Below are 23,888 nucleotides of genomic sequence, written 5' to 3' on the forward strand. Positions count from 1 at the left end.
CTAATTCACACCAGCCACACTCGTTGCCCTTATTGTGACCTCTTATTCACTGCCCAATCCCTATTCTCCCAATTGACCTCCCAACTCTGGCTTCATTTGTTTGCATACCCAGCCTTGATTCCATGGTCTTCAGTTTTAGTGTTTAACTAGATTTGGCCCTGAAATCACTTCCTCCTCTGACCTTCTACTAGTTCTGGCCTATGAATTCTCATTTCTCAGTAACCCTCATCGCCTGATTTCTCCCCTTATTCCTGGGTTTCTGAACATCACTGGAAAAAGTCACAAAACTGCACTGATTTCACTCACTTCAAATTCATTTTACATAATCACATAGATTTAGAGCTGGAAGATGTCTCAAATGCCATTTAGTCTGACCTCTCCCTCATTTGCTAGATAAGGAAACTGAGGCCCATGGAGATTAAATGGCTTGCCACAATCACACACATAGTGAGCATCCAAGGCAAAATTTGAACACAGGCCCCTGACTTCCAGGGCAGAGATTTTTCCACTGCCTCTCAATTGCTCCCTAGACATTGCTTGATAATCAGTCTTTCTACTCCAGCCTTACCAACTTGTTACCAAGAATGACAATTCCAGAGCTTTTCTTTTCTCTTCTCATTCCACCAGTGCCATACCACATGCTTTGAGAAAATGGCCTTGCTGAGGTTAGCTGGCAGGTTGACCTGTTATTGATTTTTTTACACCATTCTTCATTGGTAATGTGCTACATCTTTTCATACCCACCATGAATCTCATGCATCTCTTCCATGTAATCTTGTGGCTCTCTGAACATTCACTGAGCTCTTCTACCTCCATAACTTTTCCAGGAATGCTCTTCTTCCCTCTTTTTACCTGTTGTATCTTTTGTTTAGTTCTTTTTCAGTCATGACTGACTCTTCTGACCCCATTTGGGATTTTCTTGACAAAGATACTGGCGTGGTTTGCCATTTCCTTACCCAGTTCATTTTACAGATAAGACAACTGAGAAAAACAGGTTTAAGTGACTTGTCCAGGGTTACACAGCTTGTGTCTAAGGCCAGATTTCAATTCAGGTCTTTCCAAGTTCAGGCCCTGCACTCTATCCATTGTGCCACCTAGCTGCCCTTTGTATCCTTACCTAGCCTTTGAAGTTCATCTGAAAGCCTCCCTTCATGAAGTCTTCCCTGATCTCTTAATGAGTAATAACTTTCTCCTGCAGACCTCACATGGTACTTTGCTTTGTAACTGCCTGATGTGGCTGCCATGGAACATTGTGTATTATCATTACATTGGCATTTAATCCTCCTATTTGACTATAAATTCCATGAGAGCAAGGACTACTTACTTTCTCTCCCAGAACTTAATATAATGCTCTGCATAAGTAGGTTTTGAAAATCATTTAGTTGCTGTGAAGAAAGCACTTTGTCAATGCTACTACTTTATAACAATGTGAGCTATTATGAATTATCAATAATATTAATGATCACTTAATATGTCATTAATAACAATAATATGAATTGTACACATAGTATTTATATATAATGATACAAAGTAAAGTACAAAGTGTTCTGCATACCATATACACCTTGGGGATCCAGTGTGAAACCAGCATGAATTTCCCTTTTGATGCCTTCTGGCTGAAATATAGCAGGATAAAAACACATTTAATAAAAACATCGAATATATAGTATATTAATCTGTAAGGTTAAAAAAATCAATGACATTTAGCCTGAAGAATAGAAGACTTATGGTAGATATGATTTATGTCTTCAGACATCTAAGGGGCTGCTGTAGGCTTGTACCAGGAGGTTTCAGAGGGTAGAACTTGGATCAATGAGGTGCAAGTTTCAGGAACACAAATGTCTGTTTAACATAAAGAAAGGCTTCTTGACCAAGCTGTCCACTGGTCAAATGAGTTTCTATAACTATTCATGTTATGACATGATTTCTAGAGCCATTACCATCTGATCCTGTCCCTGTGCCCAGTGATGGTTGGAGAGGTGAGTTTGTGTGTGGTTGTAGTAAAAAGACAGTGGAAGAACCCTCCAGGGCCCGAGGTCAAGGGAGTGGATATTTTCCTTCTCACTGTGCAAACTGAAAAAGGCTCTGTATTCTATGGGACAATAGAATTTAGAGATGGGAGGGAGCTGAGAGATTCATCCTGCTTGTCTGTACTTCCTATAATGATTACAATGCCGAATTTATTATATATATATATATATATATATTTTTTTTTTTTTTAAAAAGCAAGTGGTAAAAAGTAGAGATTCATTGTTTCACGTAAAATCCTCTTTTTTATATAAGAAGATGCTCTTTGTAAATGGAAAGAATTCGTTAAGTTCTGAAAAAAATTAAACTCAGCTTCTTCATCTATAAAAATGAAGATAGATAACCCTTGTCAGGTATGTGTGTTGGCCTAATTGGGTACTGGGTTCCAACCCTTTTGTTTTACAGATGAGGAAACAGTCTGAGCAATTAAATGACACACAAGTCATTAGTAGCAGGGACAGGATTTAACCCCAGGTCTACAGTCTCTAAACCCTGTGTCCTTTCTGCTCTGTCAGAATCTCAATTAAATCCACTAAAACGGTTAGGGGCTACTATTTTCATCAAAGGTTAGAAACAGCACAACTACCTTACACTTGAAAGTTGAAGCAGATTGGAAGTGAACTCAGAGAATCTCAATGCCATTTCTTCCACTAGTTGGGAATCACTGTGTGGTTCTGAGTAAGTTATCTGACCTCACTGAGCCTCGTTTCCTGCCCTGACTACTTCAAAGAGCTTTGATGGGTCTAAAATGATATCACAGATACAAAATAATTTTGAAAACATTAGTAGGACAATATCTATACTATGTAACATATGTACATTAGGCAACATGCCATAAGAACATAACTATTTGAAAGTAAAAAATGTTTTAAAAATGTAACCATTTTTCTTACCACCACTCGTAAGGTTTTCACCAAGATTTCTTTTCCATAATGAGTGTTGAGTGTGAAGTTGATAGTATGAAGACCCAATTCTAATGGCAGAATGTTAAAAATAACTGACTGGATAGAAGAACCCTCTATATTCTTCAGAACACACTGAGTATGCTTTATCCCTTGCTTATGAGATGAGGAACTTCCAGCCAGACAGATTCCTTCGCCCACAGACATTTGAGCACAGAACTGAAATATCAAAAATTAGAAATAGTATTAGTCCACTTGTCAGAATATTTTATATCAAGAGGAAGAATTCCTCCTGCTGCTTACAGTTTCTAAATGATGAGCCCATGGTCTTAAGTAATTTTATGGCACTACTATGTTATTAAAAATCATTCAGTAATAAAATGTTATTATACCATGAGAAATTATGAAGGATATAATCCTGGTGAGTCTAGACTGATGCAGAGTGAAGGGAGCAGAAATGGGAGAACAGTCTATTCAATGATATCAACATCATAAAGAAAGACAACTTGAATTCTAGCCAGTGACCAGCTATGTCTCTATGGGAACCTAGGATGAAGCTTGCTACCCATTTCCTGATAGAGAAGTGACTGATTCAAGATGAGAGAGGAATGTAGACAATGGTGATACCTACAAAAGAAGAAAAGAAAAAAGAGAAGAATCATTAAAACAGCTGAGAAAGTGCACAGAGGAGATGAGAAGGAAGTTCAAAAGGAAGTAGAGGCAAGTAGGACAGTTTTGAAAGTAATGGATTGAATTTATTTAGTTGATATTTAAAAAGCAAGTGGTGTGGAATAGAGGTTCACAGTTTCGTGTGAAATCCTCTTTTGTGTTCTACTTTATAAATAGAAATGTTCATTTTGGGAGGTATTTGTTAAGTTCAGAATAGAAAATTTAAACTTTAAAAATCTGCATTAAAACCACTCAATTCAACTCAGTCCAATTCCATAAATATTCATGGAGCAACTGCTACATAGAACACACTCACTGTATGGTATTAAGCAAAGGATACTGGGATTAAAATGAAAAGACTTCAGTTTGAGGCTGGACTCTGATACTCATTACGTGACCTTAAACAAGCCACTTCCCTTCACTTTAGTTTCTTCATCTATAAATTGAGCTTCTCACTTGTCATATACATGGGATGGCCTAGATAGCCACTGACATCCATTTCAACTCTGAAATTATATGGCTGGAGAAGCAGAGGCCCAAAGGGACATAATGACTTATACAAGGTTATTGAGCTAGACAGTCACAACCAGAGCTCAGACTAGAGCCTAGAACACAAGAATCAAAACCATAGAATAATAACCCTTCCCCTTTGTAGGGTCTGGTTTATGACATGCCATTAAATCTCTTATCTCATCTGACTCTCACTATGACCGTGTTGGGGGTGAGTCACCATTTTACATAGTGAATTGAAGCCCAGGAATCTAGAGGTCATGTAATCCAACCCATTCATTTTTTTTTTTAAACAGAGGGGGAAAAACAAAACCTGAGGCCCAGGGGGATTAAATGCATTATCCGAGAATATATGGTTAGTAAGTGGCAAAAACAGGACTCAAACCCAGTTTCCTTGATTCCAGGCCAAGTGCTTTCTCCACTCCACTGTGCTGTCTCTTCTATAATACTTTGAATATTCTCTAAGGAACACGGGAATTGAAGTCAGTTAAGGATGCTTGTTTCAGAGAGGTACTATTTCAGAAGGGTTTTGGAGAACATGAGAGGAGGAAAGGCTAGGGATAAGGATGAATGGCATCTGAAGCTCTTTTCTTGTGAAAGAGCATCCAAGGCACCCTTTACACCAGCCCTGCTAAAGTGTGTCTCTTGTCCAAAGGCCTCAGAGATAAAATTCTCTAGATCAGATAAAAAGTGCAGAGGAGGGGTAGACCTAGGCTTCCAAACCCTCAGAAGCTTGAAAGATCACTTCTTACATGAACTTTCGGTCTATAATTACAATCCCTACTCACCTTCGTTTCAGAACTTCTGTAGTTATAAACCGTTCCCTTCATTTGAATCTGTTCCCCTCTCACCACAGAGTAGGGAATTTGCATCTCCAAGAAGATGTCTTTCAATACTTTTACTTGGAGTGGGTCGGCGACACAGATACCTAAGAAACCGAATAGAATATGCAGCAACCTCATTGGGGAACTCAGATCATATTATCAATTCTAAAACATTTTACAGGTAGTTCACTTTAATAATAATAATAATAGTAATAGTAATAATAATAATAGCAAGTATTTTAATAACACCTTAAGGTTTGCAAAGCACTTTACATGTGTTATCTCATTGGATCTTCCTGACAACCTATGAGGTAGGTACTATTATTTTCCCCATTTTACAGAGGAGGAAACAGAGGCTTAAAGAGCTTTATAGAGCAGCTTGCTCAGGTTCGCTTAGCTACATCTAGGTCTTGATTCGTGTGAACAACGAATCCCCTAAAGTGGACATGATGCAGTTTTGAGGGGTTCAGGGACCCCTCAAGAACCAGGGTGCAGGAAAGGGTCATCTGGAAAAAATTCACAGGCTCAAGCATTCTTTAAGTTAAGTTGGCAAAGGTTTATTTTTATGTTATTTAGCGGGCAAAAGTTCTTAAGGAACCTGAGACCTTAGAGGGGTACAGTTAAAGTTTATGTAGGAAAAACTATAGTAAAACATGTACCAAATATGCTAACTAGGTGATGCAGGGCAGGATTAGGGAGTGGTTAAGGAGTGGTCAGTTCTTAAAGGAACATGTATTTTTGTATCTACTGTTCAGGCGTTTTACCCAGAGTTCACCAGGAAAAGCCCAAGGCAGGGCCAAAGGGAGGTGTGGTTTTTAAGTCTGCTATGTCACTAAGTTAACTAGCAGTCTGGGCTGACTGAGGATTGCCCAGTTTGCCACCAATCAATATCTCATTTGACAAGATAGATGTAAGCAGTATACATATGTCTTAAGTCTAGAACACACATAATGAGGAGTCCAGGATGCGTATAGATAGTCTAGTTGGTACTGAATATCTTTATGAGCTAATACAAAGCCAGTTCAAACTAATAATTCCTACAGGTGCAGTTTGTTACTACACCAGGGAGAGATATAAGTGTTTCACTGGGGCCCACTCGTGAGTAATTGGTAGGCATAACGTCCTTGGGCTGGGGAGAAACTGCCAGGGATAGTGTTTTGAGGCTAGGGAGATATGTGATCATGGAATTGGGGTCCAAGCACAGGTACCCAAGCATCCCATCAGTCACATGTATTCAAAACTGCACTATTTGAAGTTAAAATTATGTAAAATGGTAATTGGTTCCAGCCCAATGGAAACATAAGTGCTTGAGGCAGAATTTGAACTACTGGACTGGAACCAGCCTCTAACCTGTGGGCAGCCAAAGCTGAACAAAGCAGCCTAGAGACAGGGAGTCAGGGATCAAAGAGAAGTTTAATTTCAAAGTGAGGGAAATGGCTTGCAAGCAAGGACACATGTGCTGGAGCCTGGCCTGTAGAAGGTGGGACCTGTGGCAGTGTGGAGAGATCTTGATACTTATACCAATGGCTGTGCACTGAGCTGTAGACCTGACAATGTGACAAGTCTGATTCAGAGGAGGGCTTCATGGCCAGAAGGTGGGTACTACAGGTGCCTTTCAAAGCGCAGAGACCAACTTAATGCTGGTGTGAAACAATTCTGAGATTTTGCTGTAGCTGAGATTATCCAGAGGGTGAGCACAAAGGATTGTTGTTACACCAAGCTCAGGGCACAACCTGTTTGCTGGGCCTTAGCTCTGGAAAACAAGGTGTCTCCTAATATTTTGACAGGTCTTTCTCACTGTGAAATAGAACTCTCTACTGTAGCATGTAGCTGTCCTCAACATTTAAGAAGGAAGTTCAGGTCATATTTCTCCCCCCATTGTTCCCATATCCCTGAAATTTTTACATGGTAACACCTATTTTATGAATTTCCAGAATAATTTAATTTAAATTCAATACTGAGTGGTCATCACCAGTGTCAAGAAGAAAGATTTTCAACTTACAGGGAGGCTTTTGAAAATATCAAGTGGGAAAGAGTGTGCTAATTTAAAAGGTTCTCAGCCCTAACACTTAATAATTGTATGACCTTGGGAGAGTCGTTTTACCTTTATTTGAATTTCTTCTTCCATAAAATAGGTATAATGATCCCTGCCCAGTTGTTGTGAAGCTCTAATAAGATAATGTATGCAAAGTGCTTTATAACTATAAAGTATGTAAACAATGAAGAAAGTTGAATCAGAACATCTCTGACAGTGGCTATTAAACAAAAACCAGAATCTGATAAAGACATAGACTGGAAAGAGATAGAAAGGAAACATAGAAGCAAATGGGATACTATCATTTTGTTAAATTTAAAAAGTAATTTTGTGATTTAAAAATTATACATATGTATACATATACGTATGTTTACATATGTGTCTATATGCATTACACATACAAATGTATACATATATGTTTTTCTTTTGCCAAATCATAAATAATTTGGATTTTATGGTTTAAGGCATGATTTTATTCCTTGGTTTATTTGAACATTTTTATTGACAATAATTATGTTTATAATAAAAATTACTTTAAAAATAATTGTTATGTTATATAGTCAGCTAATGCTGTCCAAAAGGAAACTAACATTTTATGAGACAACAAAAATAAACACCTTAGGTTTGAAGTAAATTAGATAAAGCTGCTTACCTTTGTCTGAAATGCCAATAGCTTGAATCTCCCAGGTAGTTAAAGAATCGGGTAGGGTCAATGGAAACCTGTACCTGAAGGTTCAAATGTTTCATGACATTCCTATATAATAGGAACTTAACTATCCGTAACCCAAAGCTGTCAAATACCTAGAATTTTGCTGCCTTCTACTATTAAGATAAGAATAAATTATAAGCAGACAAGTTCATACCAAGGATTTATTTTAAAAAGAAAAGAAAAACTTCTAGGTTCTAGTTTTACAACATATTAGATTTACTCTCCTAGATTGTCTCTACCTTCAGTTTTTGTGTGGTGTGTAGTGTGTTCCTATTCAGAAGGACAGCTTGAGATTCTCAACAATCAAATTACTATTAGAGAATGTTTGGTGTATTCTCCTTGCTAAAGGCTGGGAAATGAAATGCTACATTTTGGTCATATTCTCAACCACCTGGGATGAAAGACTGAATTTCCCAATTAAACCCGAGTGAACAAGAAAAATCAATTAATAGAATACACCACCTTCCTTGTATCTTGGTTAAATGGAATTTTATATGACTTACATTTCTTAGTAGGGAAATTCCCGCCTTCTATTTGAATTATGAAGAGATGGCATTGGACATACAGAGAGAAATTCCAGCGTTATAGAAAGAGGACAAGATGAAGAACAAAGAAATCTGGGTTCTGTCTTAGTTTCTGCCATGGAGGCAGAGTGGCATAATGTGTAATGCAATGGATTTGGATTCAAGAAAATATGTGTTCAAATCCCACTTTAAACATTTACTAGCTATAACAACACTGGGCAAGTCGCTTAACTTTTTTGGGCATTATTTCCTTTATGAGAGGTTTGTACTGAATTGCCTTTAAGATTCTTTCTAGTTCTAAATTTATGTTCCTGTGAGTACTGAGACTGAGAAAGTAATTTCACCTCTCCAAACCTCGGTATCATCAGTTATAAAACAAAGCAGTTGAACTAAATTATCTCTGTGGTCTCTAACCGTCTATATTCTGTCATAACATTCTATGTTCTAAGGCACCTTATAGCTCTCACATTCTATGTTCTGTTTAACATTATTTCTATGCATTTGAAGTGGATAAAGTTCACTGTTGGAGAGTACATGTTAGCTACAGCTATCTACTGAGCCTGGGCTATACAATCCAGGTGGGGTATAAAAAATGAGGCCACTAAATTGGTTGTAAGTACCCCTGTGGGCTGCATATTGACTTAGAAAACTACATATTATCATTATCTATGTGCTACTATATTCTTATTTATTTTGTTAAGTGTTTTCCAATTACATTTTAACCTGCTTTGGGTCACACTTGGGAGGTAGCTCTTTGCCCCAACAAACATTGAAAGTTCTGCATTGGGCTCAGATGCTTTATAATGCTACCAAACTACTTAGTTGATGGGAAAAGGTACATGTTTTTGGTAAGGGGGCAGGGGTCAATCAGGGTTGAGTGACCAGGGTCACATAGCTAGTAGGTGTCTGAGGTCAGATTGCTTTATCCACTACACCACCTAGCTGACCAAAATTGTATGTTGTTTGGGTTTTTTTTTAAAGCACATTAGAATGGGAATGTCACTTTTTGTTCTCAAAAGAACTGCTGATAGATTCTTTAAGGCAATGACTTTCCAATTTTGTGGCCATTATACTTAGCATACTCATAATATTTCCAAGAGTATAATCAAAATACTACAATACCTTAAACGAACATTGTAGACTTCCCATAACCAACTTTCAGGAAAATAGCTTCGAATTTCTGGATTGCCAATCTCCATCAGAGCCTTTAAATCTGAAAAAAATGTGTATTTGAAATATGTAAAAACATTAATATTTTTATACTGATATAACTTTTTAGCCTTAATCATTAGTCTTTTCTGAAATATGAGTAATTTATTTAGTATAAAAATAGGGTATGACTTAAATTTTAAAGACATGTTCCGTAAATCAAATTTCTTTTCTAGTAGCACCTGGAATTTAAGAAATACAATAATTTTGAAATTGGAATAAATGCAATCACATATACCTGGGATGATTCTAGTACTATCTACCTTATGTTGTTGGCAAAATATTCTCTTTAGCCAAGGACTTCCCTTCATATTTTACCTAAAAAATGAAGGCCACACATTATAAATACCTTTGTCTCTCCAATTCTAGATCTCAAAACTCCTCAATATCATCTCCCATTCCTCCTCACTTGTTCCAGTCTTGGTGGAAGAGGTAGCCGCTGTTCTTGATAAGGCTAACCAATCTACCCGTAGCCCTAATCCCATCCCTTCTTATCCATCCCAGAAACTTGCCCATTCAACTACCACCTGTCTAACATTCAATTTTTTCCTTATCAACTGACTTCTTAACACATTCTACTTTCTGATCAAGCTTACCTACTTCCATTTCCTGTCTCCATTTCTTTGTGCACTCTCCCTCTTTACTTCCATCTATTAAAGTTTAAAACCACACTAAGACTTTTGGGACACGCGTTTTACTCGTCAGTGACAAGGCTTGAATTAGAATGTAAGTCTCCTGATTCCAGTTCAATTTATTCTTTTCATTTTGTCCTGAAGCCTCAAATCAAGTGAAGTTATTCACATAAGGCCTTTAAGGCTTGGAATCTCAAAAAACCAAAAGGACAATTGCAGAAAAGTATTTAAAAATTTTCTCTGTAAACAGTTAATGAGAGTTGCCCTATAGAACGGAACTTTTAAGATGATTTCTATATGCTTGCCTTTAGCTGAATCAGCTAGTTAATAAAATCAAATCACTGTTTCCAAAAAGTCATTCTCATCACCGGAATCTATTTTCCCCTCCGTTTTGATCATAGGATTCTCTAGTATTTTGGCGTTGTTGAAATATATAATTTCACAATATTTTATCCAAATAATAAATCATTAAAAATAGAATGTTAGAGCTGGAAAGAACTTTGGGTTAAAGAATAGTATAGCTTAGAATGTATACCATAGACTTTTAGAATTGGAATAAATATTAGATAATCTGGTTTGGACACCCTATATTGCCTTAGACAAGACACTTCGGATGTCTGGACCTCACTTTCCACATTTGGAAAAACAGATTAGATAATTTCTGAGGTTCTTTCCAGATCTAAGTTTTCTGAATCTAGGGAACTCTTCCCATTAAAATCAGCTTATGATTCTGCCTTCTTGCATAAGTAATCAAGTAAGGGGTTTTTTTTAAAGTGATCTGAGTTATGGTGCTGGTAAAGGTCAGAACAGTGTAGCTGTATGTCATTTGGCAGGACTTTATATTTCAACCAAGCTATTTACTAGCTGAATTACACCGAACAAGTCATTCCAACTCCATCCAAAAGTCTTTCCTCTTTGAGCCTCATTTTCCTCACCTGTAAAGTGGAAATAGTAATATCCCTCCTATCTCTTTCAGGTTTGATTCAAGAAACCAACCAAATGAAATGTTTGTAAAAGCTCTTTTGTGACCATACCATGATATATAAAAGTAAGTTATCATTATTAATAATATAGTTCTAAGGTCTGTGTTAGTCTGACTATTATTAATATTACCATCACCATTATTTTTTATCTTTGTGACATTTCTATGCTCCCAACTCTGAGCTTAAAACTAGTATAAAGTTTTTGAACTTACACATTCTTCCCAGTAACAAAGGTTTATGAGGGTTTTTCGAACGTATTTCTAATGCCAAAAGACAGCAATTCCTGAATGCTTCGATGCAATACTTTCCCTCTTTAACTCTGGCAAGCCGTTGTTCACAGGTCTCATAGCTTCTATAGGCACCATCATAGCAGCACGACTGAACACGGGGGTGTCTGTACTTAGCAGCTGTAATTAATAACAGATTTGACATTACTGAAGTCTTCTCAATGCATTTTTAATTAAACTGCTATACATGTTTGTTTCTTACCAGAAAAACAGATGTCAAACATAAACAGAGCTGCCCCGAGGGGATTCTGGCTCAGGGCAAATCATACCATGTGCTCCCCCATGACTCTCCCCATTTCTACTCCAGGACCTGTCTCCCTTAACATTAATCCTGGTAACATTAATCTCAAACATTCAAAGAACCATCAAGAAGACATCCTGAGGGGATGGCCAGGAGGTAGTAGAGATAAAACAACACTGCAACATTTGGGAACATCCAGAAGTGAGGCGAAGTTCTGCCTGATCTCTTCCCACACCTATACTGAGACCTGTACTTATGAAGTAACATGAGCAATAAAGAACTGAGAGGATTCTGTAGTCTGGTTGTTGATCTGGCATTCCAGGGGCAGCGGGTATTGTGCATCTTCAGACTGCTGCTCTGGACCTTCTTGTACTTAATCACAAGAGAGGAAGAAAAGGAAGAGTCTAGCATCCTCTGACAGTCTTTAATCTCTGTCTCTGGTTGGCTTAGCTGTCAGTCAGTATCAGGACAAACAGCACTGGACAAAGCAACTGATTAAAGTCATCACTGCAAGGCTTGACGATAATTACAGAGTAGCTGAGGTCACTTGGGGAGTCTGAAAACTGTAGGGTTCCAGTAGTACTAAATTCCTGCCTACCATTTTGGCAAGGGGAGATAGGGAGAGGTAGGCCCTTCTCACCAGCAGTCACAAACACTTCGCCTGGTTGGATATGGACCAGAAATGAATGTGTCAGAGGATCTGCTGGTAACTGTGTCCTCATTTTGCTTACTTTCTTAAAGTGGAGGACAAAGAAGAGGAGGAGAAAGAGGAGGAGGAAGATGAGGAGGAGGAATATATAGTATTTTATTATTAGCAACCTCAGGAGGCTTTGTAGAGTTAGAGCCTAAAAGGATTTTTTTAAAAGATATGAAGTCCATTTCTTCCTAGGTAGTCTAAAAATCTATTTTAAAGACTCATCTTCATTCATTGAGCAAAGAGAAGGAAAAAGAGGAGGAAGAGAGGAGGAGGAAGAGAGGAGGAAGAAGAGAAGAAATGGGGATCAATAATGCTATGAAAGCCACCCTCTTGATCTGATAACAAATTATGGCAGATCCTTGTCATCCTCCCAAGCTCAATACAACGACACCTGGTTCTATCCAATACAAGGAAGCTCCATAATGTAGACAAGGGCCTGGGCTTGGAGGCACAAATTTGTGAGATTTCTTGGGGCATGAAAGTTTGCTTGTATGAAAGGTTCTAGGCATTGGAAAATTCCAGAAAAGGAAGGCAATCGTGGGCAACTGGAAGAAGATGTCTAGAGGAGAGATGTCCAAAAGAAAGGTGAGGCCTAGAAAACCATAAAGATTTTCTGGATTTTCTACCTAGCACTAGATTGGGAGGAGGGTGGAATAGTATGGCTCAGGGTGTTGATTCACCATACCCATGCCTCTAGAGAGAGCTCCCCAAACCAGCTCATGTTATACAATGAAGACCTTGTTTTTAATTCCAGTTATGCCACTTATTTGCTAAGGACACATACTAGTGTTTGCAACTTACTAGCATGAGGACATAGTTTTGCTGCAAGTTACTTAACCTCCCTGAATCTTAGTCCTGTCATGTAAAATGAGGATCACTATAATACTTGCAGGGCTGGACCGCTGAATTTAAACTATTGTTTAGCTGCAAAGGAAGAGAGAAAGTTTTTGAGATGAGCAAGACCTAAACTTTATAAAGCTGTGGAGACTCAAGTAATCTAGGACTATTTATTCCAGATCAAGTTCCTTTAGCAAGAAGCAGATTATTTGACATACCCTATCACTTCATATAGCTCTTATAAACTCATTATAATTTAATTTGTATTATATTTACCTATGTCAATGTCTTCTGTCCATTGCTGGATTATAAACTCTTAGACAGTAGAGACACATCTTATGTATCTCTGCATTTTCCTAGCACCCAACATAGCACTTTTGTTAAGGTAAATTTTTAATTAGTTATTGTCTAATGTTAATTATACAAAAGATATGATAAGTAAACAGGAATCCAAATATTAAGTAATTAAGTAATTAATTCATCCTAAATCCATGTTAATACCACAGGGTAGGGATCTCACTTTTTATGTTTATAAATAAGGAAGTGGGAGGAATATGATTTTAAAATGCATCCAGTTTCCAAAATTATATAGCCATGTATTCTTTGTAATCCAAAAAAATTTTCAGAGTACCTTGTTTATCAATTTCCTCTTTCAGATCTCTCTTTGGTCTGAGTATTTCCTTACAAGGCTTATCTGGTTTTTAAAAAAAAAGGGGAGAGAAAAATTTTAAATACATTTTCCATGAAATTATCTATACTTTAAAATCACATTCAATATTTCAGATTAAGATTTGTTTTTCATCATAAACTGTATCATTGCAGAAAAATACCTAAGTGTAGGATAAGAATTGTATTTTATTTTTCATTTATTCATTCATTTATTTGTTCATTCATACATTTGTTTGTTTACTGCCATATCACAGTATCTCACACTTGGAGGTGTGGATATGCTGGAGCCCTCAAGAGTAGGTTGTTAAACTTTCAGTGTGCACATTTATACTTAATAAATGGCAACACTTCAAACCAGGGCTTGATTTATTGGTTTGTTGGTCGTCTAGCTTTATAAAAGTGTTAGAGAAAATGTTAATAATACAGATTAAACTCAAAATTGAGTTGCGGGTACATTTTCTTCCCCCTCCCCTCCAGCGAGTCAATTCTTAATCATTGACCACTATACCTCTGACTGGAAGAGACCTAAGAGATCATTTGCTCTAGCACAAATTGGAACAGGAAACTCTTCTATAATACTCCCAATAAGGATTTGTCTAGCTTTTTGCTTAAAAAACCCTCCCAGTCAAGGGGTATCCACTACCTTCCAAGAAAGCTGATTTCCCTTTTGAATTGACCTGTCAGGAAGTTTTTCTTCATACAGCTAAAATGTGCCTCTCTTCATCTTCCACCCCAGTATTCCCTATTCTGTGCTGTGGGAGCAAGCAATCCAAACATAATCTCTCTTCCATATGATGGCTTGTTAAATATTGGAAGGCAGCTACTATGTCCCTCCCCTGATTTGCTCTTCTCCAGCTTAACTATCTCTTCTTCCATTAACCAGTTTTTGTATGACATATTCTTCCATGTCTCCATTATCATGAAATCATTAAAAACAATAAAACCATGGTCCATTAAAAAGATAAATCCAAATGTAATCATAGAATACATTATTAACACATTACCATCTTCTTGTGAGTCTTTTGCATTAGCGTTGGTGAGAAATGTAAGTCCTGCTAAATGAAACACATCTGCACTGTCCCGACCTCCACCAGCACCACACCCTAGGTCACTTTTTTCAAAAATTTGCATTGCCTATAACAAGAAGACAGAATCATGAGCTGATTTTAATAGGGGAAGTTTCATAGATTCTGAAGACTTAGGTCTGGCAGGAACCTCAGAAATTGTCTAATCCATTTTCCAGACATGCAACTGAGGTACAGAGAGTTGAAGTGTCTTATCCAAGGTAATACAGGTGTCCCAAAAGTCTTTGTTTTAAAGCTTTATTAAGCTTAAATATTTGTGTTTCATACTAATATAAATAAATGTAATAATAATATAAATAAAGATAATATAAATTAAGATATTAGAATAAATGTATTACCTAGCTATTAAAACTTAAAATTGAACTAAGACTTTTGGGACATCCTATATAACTTCTCAGTGTCAAGGCTAGAATCAGAACCCAGGTATTCTGACTCCCAGGTCAGTGCACCCTTTTTTCCATTGTGTCCTGAAGCCTCATAGCAAATGTATTTATTCACATGAGGTCCTAAAGGCTAGGAATCTCAATAAAAGAGTTGTTTGTTTTTCCTTCTCAAAGTGGACCAATGACATCAGGAGGGTGATACCTTGACTTGCAAGTGAATTGGATTTAAGTGAGGCAGAACTGTGCAAAGTCATCAGCCTCACTCTCTCCTCCAGGATCATCTGAGTCCAGAGGCAAGACGTAGCCCAGGATGACTGGAGATAACCCCAGATACAGTGGGAATGCTTGGCCTTTTTAAGCTAAGGTCTTTGCTAGATCTCAGTTTGTCTGAGGCAACACCCAATCAGTGATTTAAGCCTCAGTAAGAAATGAGGCAAAAGATGGTCTGGTTTGCCCACTCAAAAAAAAAAAAAGAATCAAACTGGGAGGAACAGACCCTTAAGGTTTCTGGCCAAAACAGAAACAACTGCTATTTACAAAAGTCCCAAAGATAGAAATAGAGACAATGAATCCCTCTATAGTCTCAGGGAACTTGAATTCTATAGCATCTTAAGCTTTATAAAACCCTTTTTTCACAGTAACCCAGGAAAAAAGTCTTGCATTTTACACATGAGAAAAACTGAAACTCAGAAGGGTGAATTTCCTTGTCTGCTGTTCTGGGGGCTAACAAGTGTCAGTGTCAGAATTTGAACTCATATCCTCTGATTTCTGTCTTCCCTCTAGACCTTGGAAAATGTGAAGGACAGTGTAATTTCTGACATTTTTAGTTCAACCAATGTTATTTAGTTCTTGCTATGTGTCAGGACTTTCTCTTGGCTTTGAGGAGCTAAAGATGAAAAATTATATAGTCCCTGCCTTCAAAAAGCTTATACATTACCTGGGAGTTGGAGGGAGATATAATATGTAAACAGAAAAATATAATGCAGGGAGTGTGATAGGGGTTAAAGAGAGATCCAAAGTGTTCTAGGAAATTTTAAGAAAAGAAGGGCAACAGAATTTTCTCTTCTTCTCTACTCCCTTCTCTCCTCTTAACCCTGTAGCTACCCTGGTCCAGGCCCTCGTCACCTCATGCTGCACTATTTCAATAGCCTTCTGGTTGATCTCCCTGCCTCAAGTCTATCCCCACTTCAGTTCACCCTCCACTCAGCTACCAAAGTGATCTTCCTCAAGCCCCTATCTGACCATATCATACCCCTATTCAATAAATTCTAGTGGCTTCTAATTACTTCTCGGAGGACAACTAGGTGGCACAGTGGATAGAGAGCTGGCCCTGGAATCCGGAAGACCTGAGTTCAAATGCAGCCTCAGACACTTACTAGCTATGTGACCCTAGGCAAGTCACTTAACCCTGTTAGCCTCAGTTTCCTTATCTGTAAATAAGCTGGAGAAGAAAATGGTAAATCATTCCAGTATCTCTGTCAAGAAAACCCCAAATGGAGTCATGAAGAGTCAGATATGACTGAAAAATGGTTTCTAGGATTGCTTCTAGGATCAAATATAAAATCCTACACTTGGCTTCATAACAAACCCCCTTCCTACTTTCCAGTCTTCTCAGACCTTATTCCTGTCCACATACTCTATAATTGCCACTGACCTCCACACTCAATACACCAGTGAATCTCAAGAAAAGTATTATAACTCTTAAGATGATTTCCCCAGGCCTGCCTTTAACTGAACTAGTCAGTTAATAGAACAAAACTACCATTTCCAAAAATTCTCACAAGAATCTACTTCCTTAATTTTGAGTGTAGGTATCTCTAGTATTTGAGGAATTCACAATGTTTTATCCAAATAAAAGATTATAAAAATACAATGTTAGAGCTGGAGACAATTGCGGTTCATAGGATAGTATAAGAGAGCATACACCACAGAATTTTAGAACTGGAAAGAATCTTAATCTAGTTTGGGTAATTAATTCCTTCTCAAAGCCATAAAGTGAATATCTATTTCAGGGAGTGTTTTATAGCCATGATGCCTCCTTTGCGGCATAAAGAGGCAACTTGGTATAGTGAATAGGAATTTGGACCTATAATTAGGAAAAACTAGTTTTAACTAACACAAATTAGATGTGTGACCCTGGGCAAGTAATTTAACCCATCAGTTCCCCATGCAATTCTCTAGGTCTATAAATTACAAATGAGTTGCCTATTTGCTGTCATCAGAATAGGTTTCCATACTGGAAATTCTCCATACTGATGAAATAACAGGTCCAGAGCTCTGACCCCAAAAGAAGCTTCTAGAACACACCTCTACTCTAAAATCTTCCCTGCTTCCCATTGCATTGCTGCATCATCTCTCAGACTGATGCAAACCCCCAGTCTAATAGAGAATAGACTTGTCACCTACACCTTGTTGATTTATACTTTTGAGTTGGGGAAGTAACAAAATCATTATATGTTTGCTTAAAAAGCTAGAGTTAGTAAAGGCCTTATTTATTCCAATAGATATTTTACTTAAAAAGAGCAAATAAAAATATTGCAAAATTCTTGAAATCAAATTAGTGGGAATTGACATAAATGATATTCATCACTTTGCTAGATAAATAATAATAACAACAACAACCTCTCAGTTTTTTTCAGGAGAAGATGCATTTTAGTTCTTTTTCAAGGCAAATTTTCCTGAGGAAAGCTCAACATGTGTCAACATAGCTCACAAAAAGTAGAATTTTGAGGATTACTTAATTAATTTAATCAATGTACAAATTACCAACAAGATTTCTCAGGCCAAATAAATCTACTTACTTATCTAAAATTGTTCATGCTGTCATCTACATTGGATATCACCAAGTCTTATATTCACTTTGTTATCAGGTTTCTTTAAATATTCTTTTAATTTTTGCCCACAAATACCCTTTTTTCTCTGTTCCTCACTCTCAGAATGTCTTTATTTTCATGAGATCTCAGATTCTTTCTTCTTTCCTCAAATAATTGCCAGCTTCAAATTTTTAAATTAAAGAATACCACCCCCCCCATTCCTTACTCCTACCCTTTTCTTAATTCTTGGGAATGTTGTTGGGCAGACTACTACATGCAACAGATGACTAGACTAAATGATATACCAGGTCCCTTCCAATTATATGATCTGATCTTAAGGACTCCAGAAGGAGCAGTGCAGTGGTTAGAGCACTGGACTTGGAGTCAGGAGAATCTAAGTTCAAATCTGGCCTCAGATTATTAATATTCATGTGTCTTGGGCAAGTCATGTAACTTTTCTCCACCTCAGTTTCCTCTTCTGTAAAAAGGGGATAACAATAGCACCTACCTCCCAGGATTATTGTGAGGGTAAAATGAGATAATATGATAATATCTGTAGGGCTTCACAAATGTTAAAGCCCCATATAAATGATTCATTATTCATTAATAAGAATTATTATTATTATGTTATTTCTGAAACACAGTTCTAAGCCGCAGTACAAGCCTGTGAATGATGAATTACAATACTTTACATTTTTCATATCCTTGGATTTCTTGAGTTTTCCTTTGACTCCATAGACAGCCATGTCTGTAGCTGATAAAGCAACCCAGGAATTCTCTTGTGTTAACAAATTAAGAGAGAGGATTTGTCCAGGACTAAATACATTTTCATTTCTTGACGGCTGAACCTGAAAGGTAATTTGAAACAAGAAAAAATTATCCACAAAAGACCACATTTTTGGAGAGAACCATATTGATACACATAGGTCAGTCATTGAGGTGGAGAGCTGGCTCCTGAAGGAAACAGACTTAGGGATACTTACCTGAAGGTCATTGCCACATTTTTCTTCCACATCTAACCAGACTGAATCAGCTACTAACTCTGCCCTGTTTTCTCCTGTCACAAGGTAATAGACCAGAAGCCGGGCTGAAGGAACCATGTCCTGAGTTACTGGAATGTTTAGACTCTGGTAAGATAAATGTTCGAGCCTCTCTCTGGTCCCAAAACTAACTATTTTTCCCTTGGATAAAACCTAAAAGAGAAACAAAATAAAGATGTAGCTTTTGGAGTGAGGCTTGCCATTCACATAAAATTGTTCAAATGTTAGGGACAGCCTTTGTTAATTTATTTTTAAAATAGAGATCACCAGGTTTCACTGAATGTACAGGACTTGGGTTCTCTAATCACCATTGTAACTATTATAGTGAAAGTGTGAAAGTAGTGAAAGTCATTTGTGGTATTTTTATCATTGAAACAGTGAGATTCTTGAGACTGAGAAATGTTAGGACATAAATAGGTGCCCAATATTTATTATTGACTAAAAATTGACTAAATCACCATGTAACCTCTCACACAAAAAGGTCCTGGGTTCAAGTCAGACAAAATGGAATAAAAAGTTAGTCAAGCTATTTACCTGTAATGGGTCATTTTAAAGCTATTCCCTAAAAACACAGTGAAATATACCATGGGAGTAAATAGACGTTTGATGTACTTACCAAGTAACTATAGGAGGCTATTTTGTCAATATATGGACTTTTAGGTTTAACAGTAATGCTTAAGTGGTCTCCCACAAGTAAAGGTTTGAAGTTCTCTGTCCAGTCAATATAAAGGTAACTTTTGCTGAGGGATGAATATGCTACTGCTCTATATTTTTCAAAAGCTTGGTTTTCTTCTCCAAGATTAGGGTCTTCAGTTCTGACCTAATAAAAGAGAAAAGAGGGAAGTGAGGAGGTTACAAAGAGGTGTAAAATTATAATGTTAGAAAAACAAAATTTTCATATCAGAAATGAGAAAGGACAACTTGCAACAATTGAAGAGGAGTAAAACTGATCATGTAGAAGACATAAATGCATACTTAGGTTAACAAAAGAATACCAGACCATGTAAATAACCCAATAACAGAAAGAAAAAACAACCTTGAACAAGCCACAAATAAACTCCCAAAGGGGAAAAATAGTATAGGACTAGCTGACTAAACAAGTGAATTCTATCAAATGTTCAAAGAATAATTAATTCCAATGCTGTTAGCCAGTAAATAAACATTTATTAAGTGCCTACTATGTGAGAGGTACTGGGCTAAGTGCTAGGGATGCATAAACTGTTTGCAATAATAAAAGCAGGAGCCCTACCAATTTCTTTCTATAATATAAATGTGGTCTTAATAACCAAATCAAGGAGAAGCAAATCAGAGAAAGAAAAATATAGACCACTACTCTATTGAATATTGATGTAAAGTTTTTCAATAAAATATTAATAAGTAATAATTAAATTTAGCAACAATTAGAAATAAATTTAGCAATAATGAAATTTTCAATAAAATTTTGCAAGTAAGTTAAAATAACAGATAAGAAAGATGATACAATATGACTAGGTTAGTTTTATGACAGGAATTAAGAGTTGGTTCAACATAAGGAAGTCTAGAGATATAATAAACCATGTTAATAACATAAATAATAAAAACTATTATTTCATGTTAATAGTTACTGAAAAGGCTCTTGACAAACCCAACATTTATTTCTATTAAAACTCTAGAACTCATAGGAATAAATGGCCCTTTCTTCACTGTAATAAATAATATTTCCCTAAATTTCAGAGCAAATATTATATGTAGTATGAAAAAAAGGCCTTTGCAATAAGATTGGGGTAAAACAAGAATGACCATTATCACTACTACTATTTAATGTGGTACTGAAAATGCTAGCAATGGGAATAAAACAAGAAAAAGAAATTGAGGGCATAAGCCTGGGCAAATAGAACACAAAATTATTGCTTTTTACAGAAGGTATGATGATGGACTTAGTCAATTAAAATTAATTGAATTCATAATTTTAACCAAGTTGCATATATAGATATAGATCTACCTAGATATAGTTCTATATCTACACATATAGATAAATAGATATCTACATATATGTATACATTGGTATAAATATAACTATATAAGAGGAATATTGATAATTTATACAGATTCATCTTACATTCTGCCACTTGATTAACATTTTAATTAATCTCTATCTAGATATGTGTATATATCTGGATATATCTATATCCATATATAGATATATAGATACATATCTAGATCTACATAGATATGAATATATAGAGGAATACTGATATTATTCTGTGTGTGTGTATGTGTGTGTGTGTGTGACAGAGAGAGAGAGAGAGAGAGAGAGAGAGAGAGAGAGAGAGGGAGAGAGAGAGAGAGAGATCTCTAATCTATGCAATGATAAACTGAGTCCAAAAGAATGAAGACAAAACATACCACTCACTTCCTGACTGAGAGGTGAAGAAATTAAAATGCAGAGAGAGGCAGGCATTTTTGGACATGGTTAACCTAGGTATTTGTTTTGCCAGGCTATATAGATTTTTTTTGGCTCAACACAGGGACTGGGGCCAGTAGGAAGGACAGAGTAATTAAAAATACTTATTATTTGAAAAAATATAAAGAAGGGGAGAAGACTATGATGTTAATGCTTTCTACCAATGTATCTTTTTTTAAATCCAGATACCTATATCTGCCTTAATTTTTAGATTTCACAACACCTCATATAAAAGAGAAGGAAGAAATAACAATTTCATTGTTCTAACAGCTGGGCAAACTGTAATATTGAGTAACTTTACAAAGAAAGGCCACAGAGGAGGTTAAAAAAGAATGTGAGGAGAGGCCCAAGAAATCTAAAATAGCAGAGACAGGTGAAGTTGAAAGACAGGAAAATTCCTAGAATAAAGTCTGGCAAAGTATCAAAAATAGTGTATCTGACTGTTATGGATATGTTTTACATGACTACGCATGTATAATCTATATTGAATCGCTTTCCTTCTCAATTGCGGGGGGAGGGAGAAAGGGAGAGAATTTGAATCTTGAAGTTTTAAAAACAAATGTTAAAAATTATTTTTACATGTAACTGAGGAAAAATAAAATACTAAAAAACAGCTTTAAAAAAGTAGTGTATCATGGCAGAGTGGATAGGGCACTAGACTTAGAATCAGGAAGAGTTGGATTCAAACCCTTCCTCAGACAAGTCTTAACCCCTGTGAATCAGGTTGTTGTTGTTCAGTTGTGTCCAATTCTTCATAAACTCGTGGGGTTTTCTTGGTAAAGAAACTGGAGTGGTTTGCCATTTCTTTCTCCAGTGTGTCCCCATTTTACAGATGAAGAACTGAGGTGCACAGGGATTAAGTTAACTTGCCCAGAGTCACATAGCTAGTAAGTGTCTGAGACCACATTTGAACTCAGATCTTCCTGACTGCAGGCCTGGGGCTCTATCCACTGAGCCACCTAGCTGCCTGTGAATCAGATTACTCATCTTTAAAATGAAGGGGCTGGACTTAAAAACCTCTAAGATCCATTCCAACTCTCAATCTATGGTCCTATGATCCTAAATTATAGACCCCTGTTCTTCTGATGTGTAGGAAGAATCTACAGAAATAGAGTTAGAGGATCTGAATTGGACTAATGGCTTTATTATTTATTAGCCTTGGGACTTAAGGTAAATCATTTAACCTCTCTGGGCCTCATCTATAAAATGAGCAGGGAGTCTAGATCAGTGGTTTTTAATCTGAGGTCTATTAACTTGTATTCTTTTTTAAAAAAGTTTTAATAACTACATTGTAATATAATTGGCTTCATTTATAATCATAGATATTTTATTTCATCCATTTTAAAATATTATTCTGAGAAGGGGTCCATAGGCTTCACCAGAATGTCAAAGGTGTCCATGATGCACAAAAAAATTAAAAACCTTTTGATTAAAGGATCTCTAAGTTTTCTTCTTCTTCTAAATCTATGGCTTTATGGACCTATGGTTCTTCAAAACTGGCAAGGAGAAGGTGGTCGTGACTATTTATTAAACCCCACAGAGTGGAGGAGAGCAGCCAGATAAACATTCACCTGGGTAAGCAAAATAATAATAATAATTATTAATAACTGCCATCTATATAGTGCTTTGAAGTTTGGGCAGCACTTTATATACTTTATATTATCTATGGAAGCGACCATGTCAACTACCCACCACACACTTTTAAATTTAATCTGCCTTATTTACGTTTTCTCCATCACTTTCGTAAGTGGAAACAATCAACAAAAGAGTAAATGAAGACCTAATTTATAGCATTTGTTGATTTCTGAGGTGTAAATGTTCTCCCTGAAAATTTAACAATCAGCTTTTACAAGCTAGCTGCAGCTGGCTCCAGCATACTTCTGCTTTCAGGGATAGGGTGGGGAGTGGCAGTATTTCTCAAAAGAAAGGAAATAAAAACTGACTGCAGACTACTTTTTTGATACATTGTAGGTTGCCAGGCTCCTTTCTGCTGATTTTTTATTTGCATCTTGAAATGTAAATATTATTTGCTGATGAAGATGATAGTCTTGATCAAGGTCAAAGGAAAAAGAGTTCATGTTATTGAGAGGGGGAGGACAGACAGAGAGGAGAGAAGAGAGAGAGCAAGAAGAAAAGGAAGAGAGAGAAGGGAGGGGGATCACTTTAGACTTTCTCCCCCTCCCCCACCCTATCATGGTAAGGAACAGCTAATGGAAAGAAGAGTCTACTACTTAGAATTATAACATGTAAGAATTTAAAATTCCACTTTTCATAACCACCATTTCATCAGACTTCTTCTGAGGCTCATGAGGACAGGAGGTGGCAATAGGAGAAATCATTTACCAAGTACATTTGATGAATTTATACC

The 23,888-nt window shown here is 36.7% G+C and overlaps 1 protein-coding gene across 1 annotated transcript in view; it reads right to left on the reverse strand.

The window, feature by feature from the left end:
• C5 (complement C5) overlaps positions 1–23,888 on the reverse strand; it is a 130,192-nt gene that overhangs the window by 72,591 nt on the left and 33,713 nt on the right. The window contains exons 12-22 of the mRNA XM_036749092.1: positions 19,694–19,897; positions 19,021–19,230; positions 18,730–18,885; positions 14,761–14,890; positions 13,719–13,781; positions 11,238–11,432; positions 9,324–9,414; positions 7,621–7,694; positions 4,898–5,037; positions 2,922–3,149; positions 1,556–1,616 (exon numbers count right to left, since the gene is read on the reverse strand). Of these exons, the coding sequence (XP_036604987.1) occupies positions 1,556–1,616; positions 2,922–3,149; positions 4,898–5,037; positions 7,621–7,694; positions 9,324–9,414; positions 11,238–11,432; positions 13,719–13,781; positions 14,761–14,890; positions 18,730–18,885; positions 19,021–19,230; positions 19,694–19,897 (1,552 nt within the window). The remainder of the gene's footprint in view (positions 1–1,555; positions 1,617–2,921; positions 3,150–4,897; positions 5,038–7,620; positions 7,695–9,323; positions 9,415–11,237; positions 11,433–13,718; positions 13,782–14,760; positions 14,891–18,729; positions 18,886–19,020; positions 19,231–19,693; positions 19,898–23,888) is intronic.

The sequence above is a fragment of the Trichosurus vulpecula genome, chromosome 3 (genome assembly GCF_011100635.1).
Source record: "Trichosurus vulpecula isolate mTriVul1 chromosome 3, mTriVul1.pri, whole genome shotgun sequence".
Classification (NCBI taxonomy): Eukaryota; Metazoa; Chordata; class Mammalia; order Diprotodontia; family Phalangeridae; genus Trichosurus; species Trichosurus vulpecula.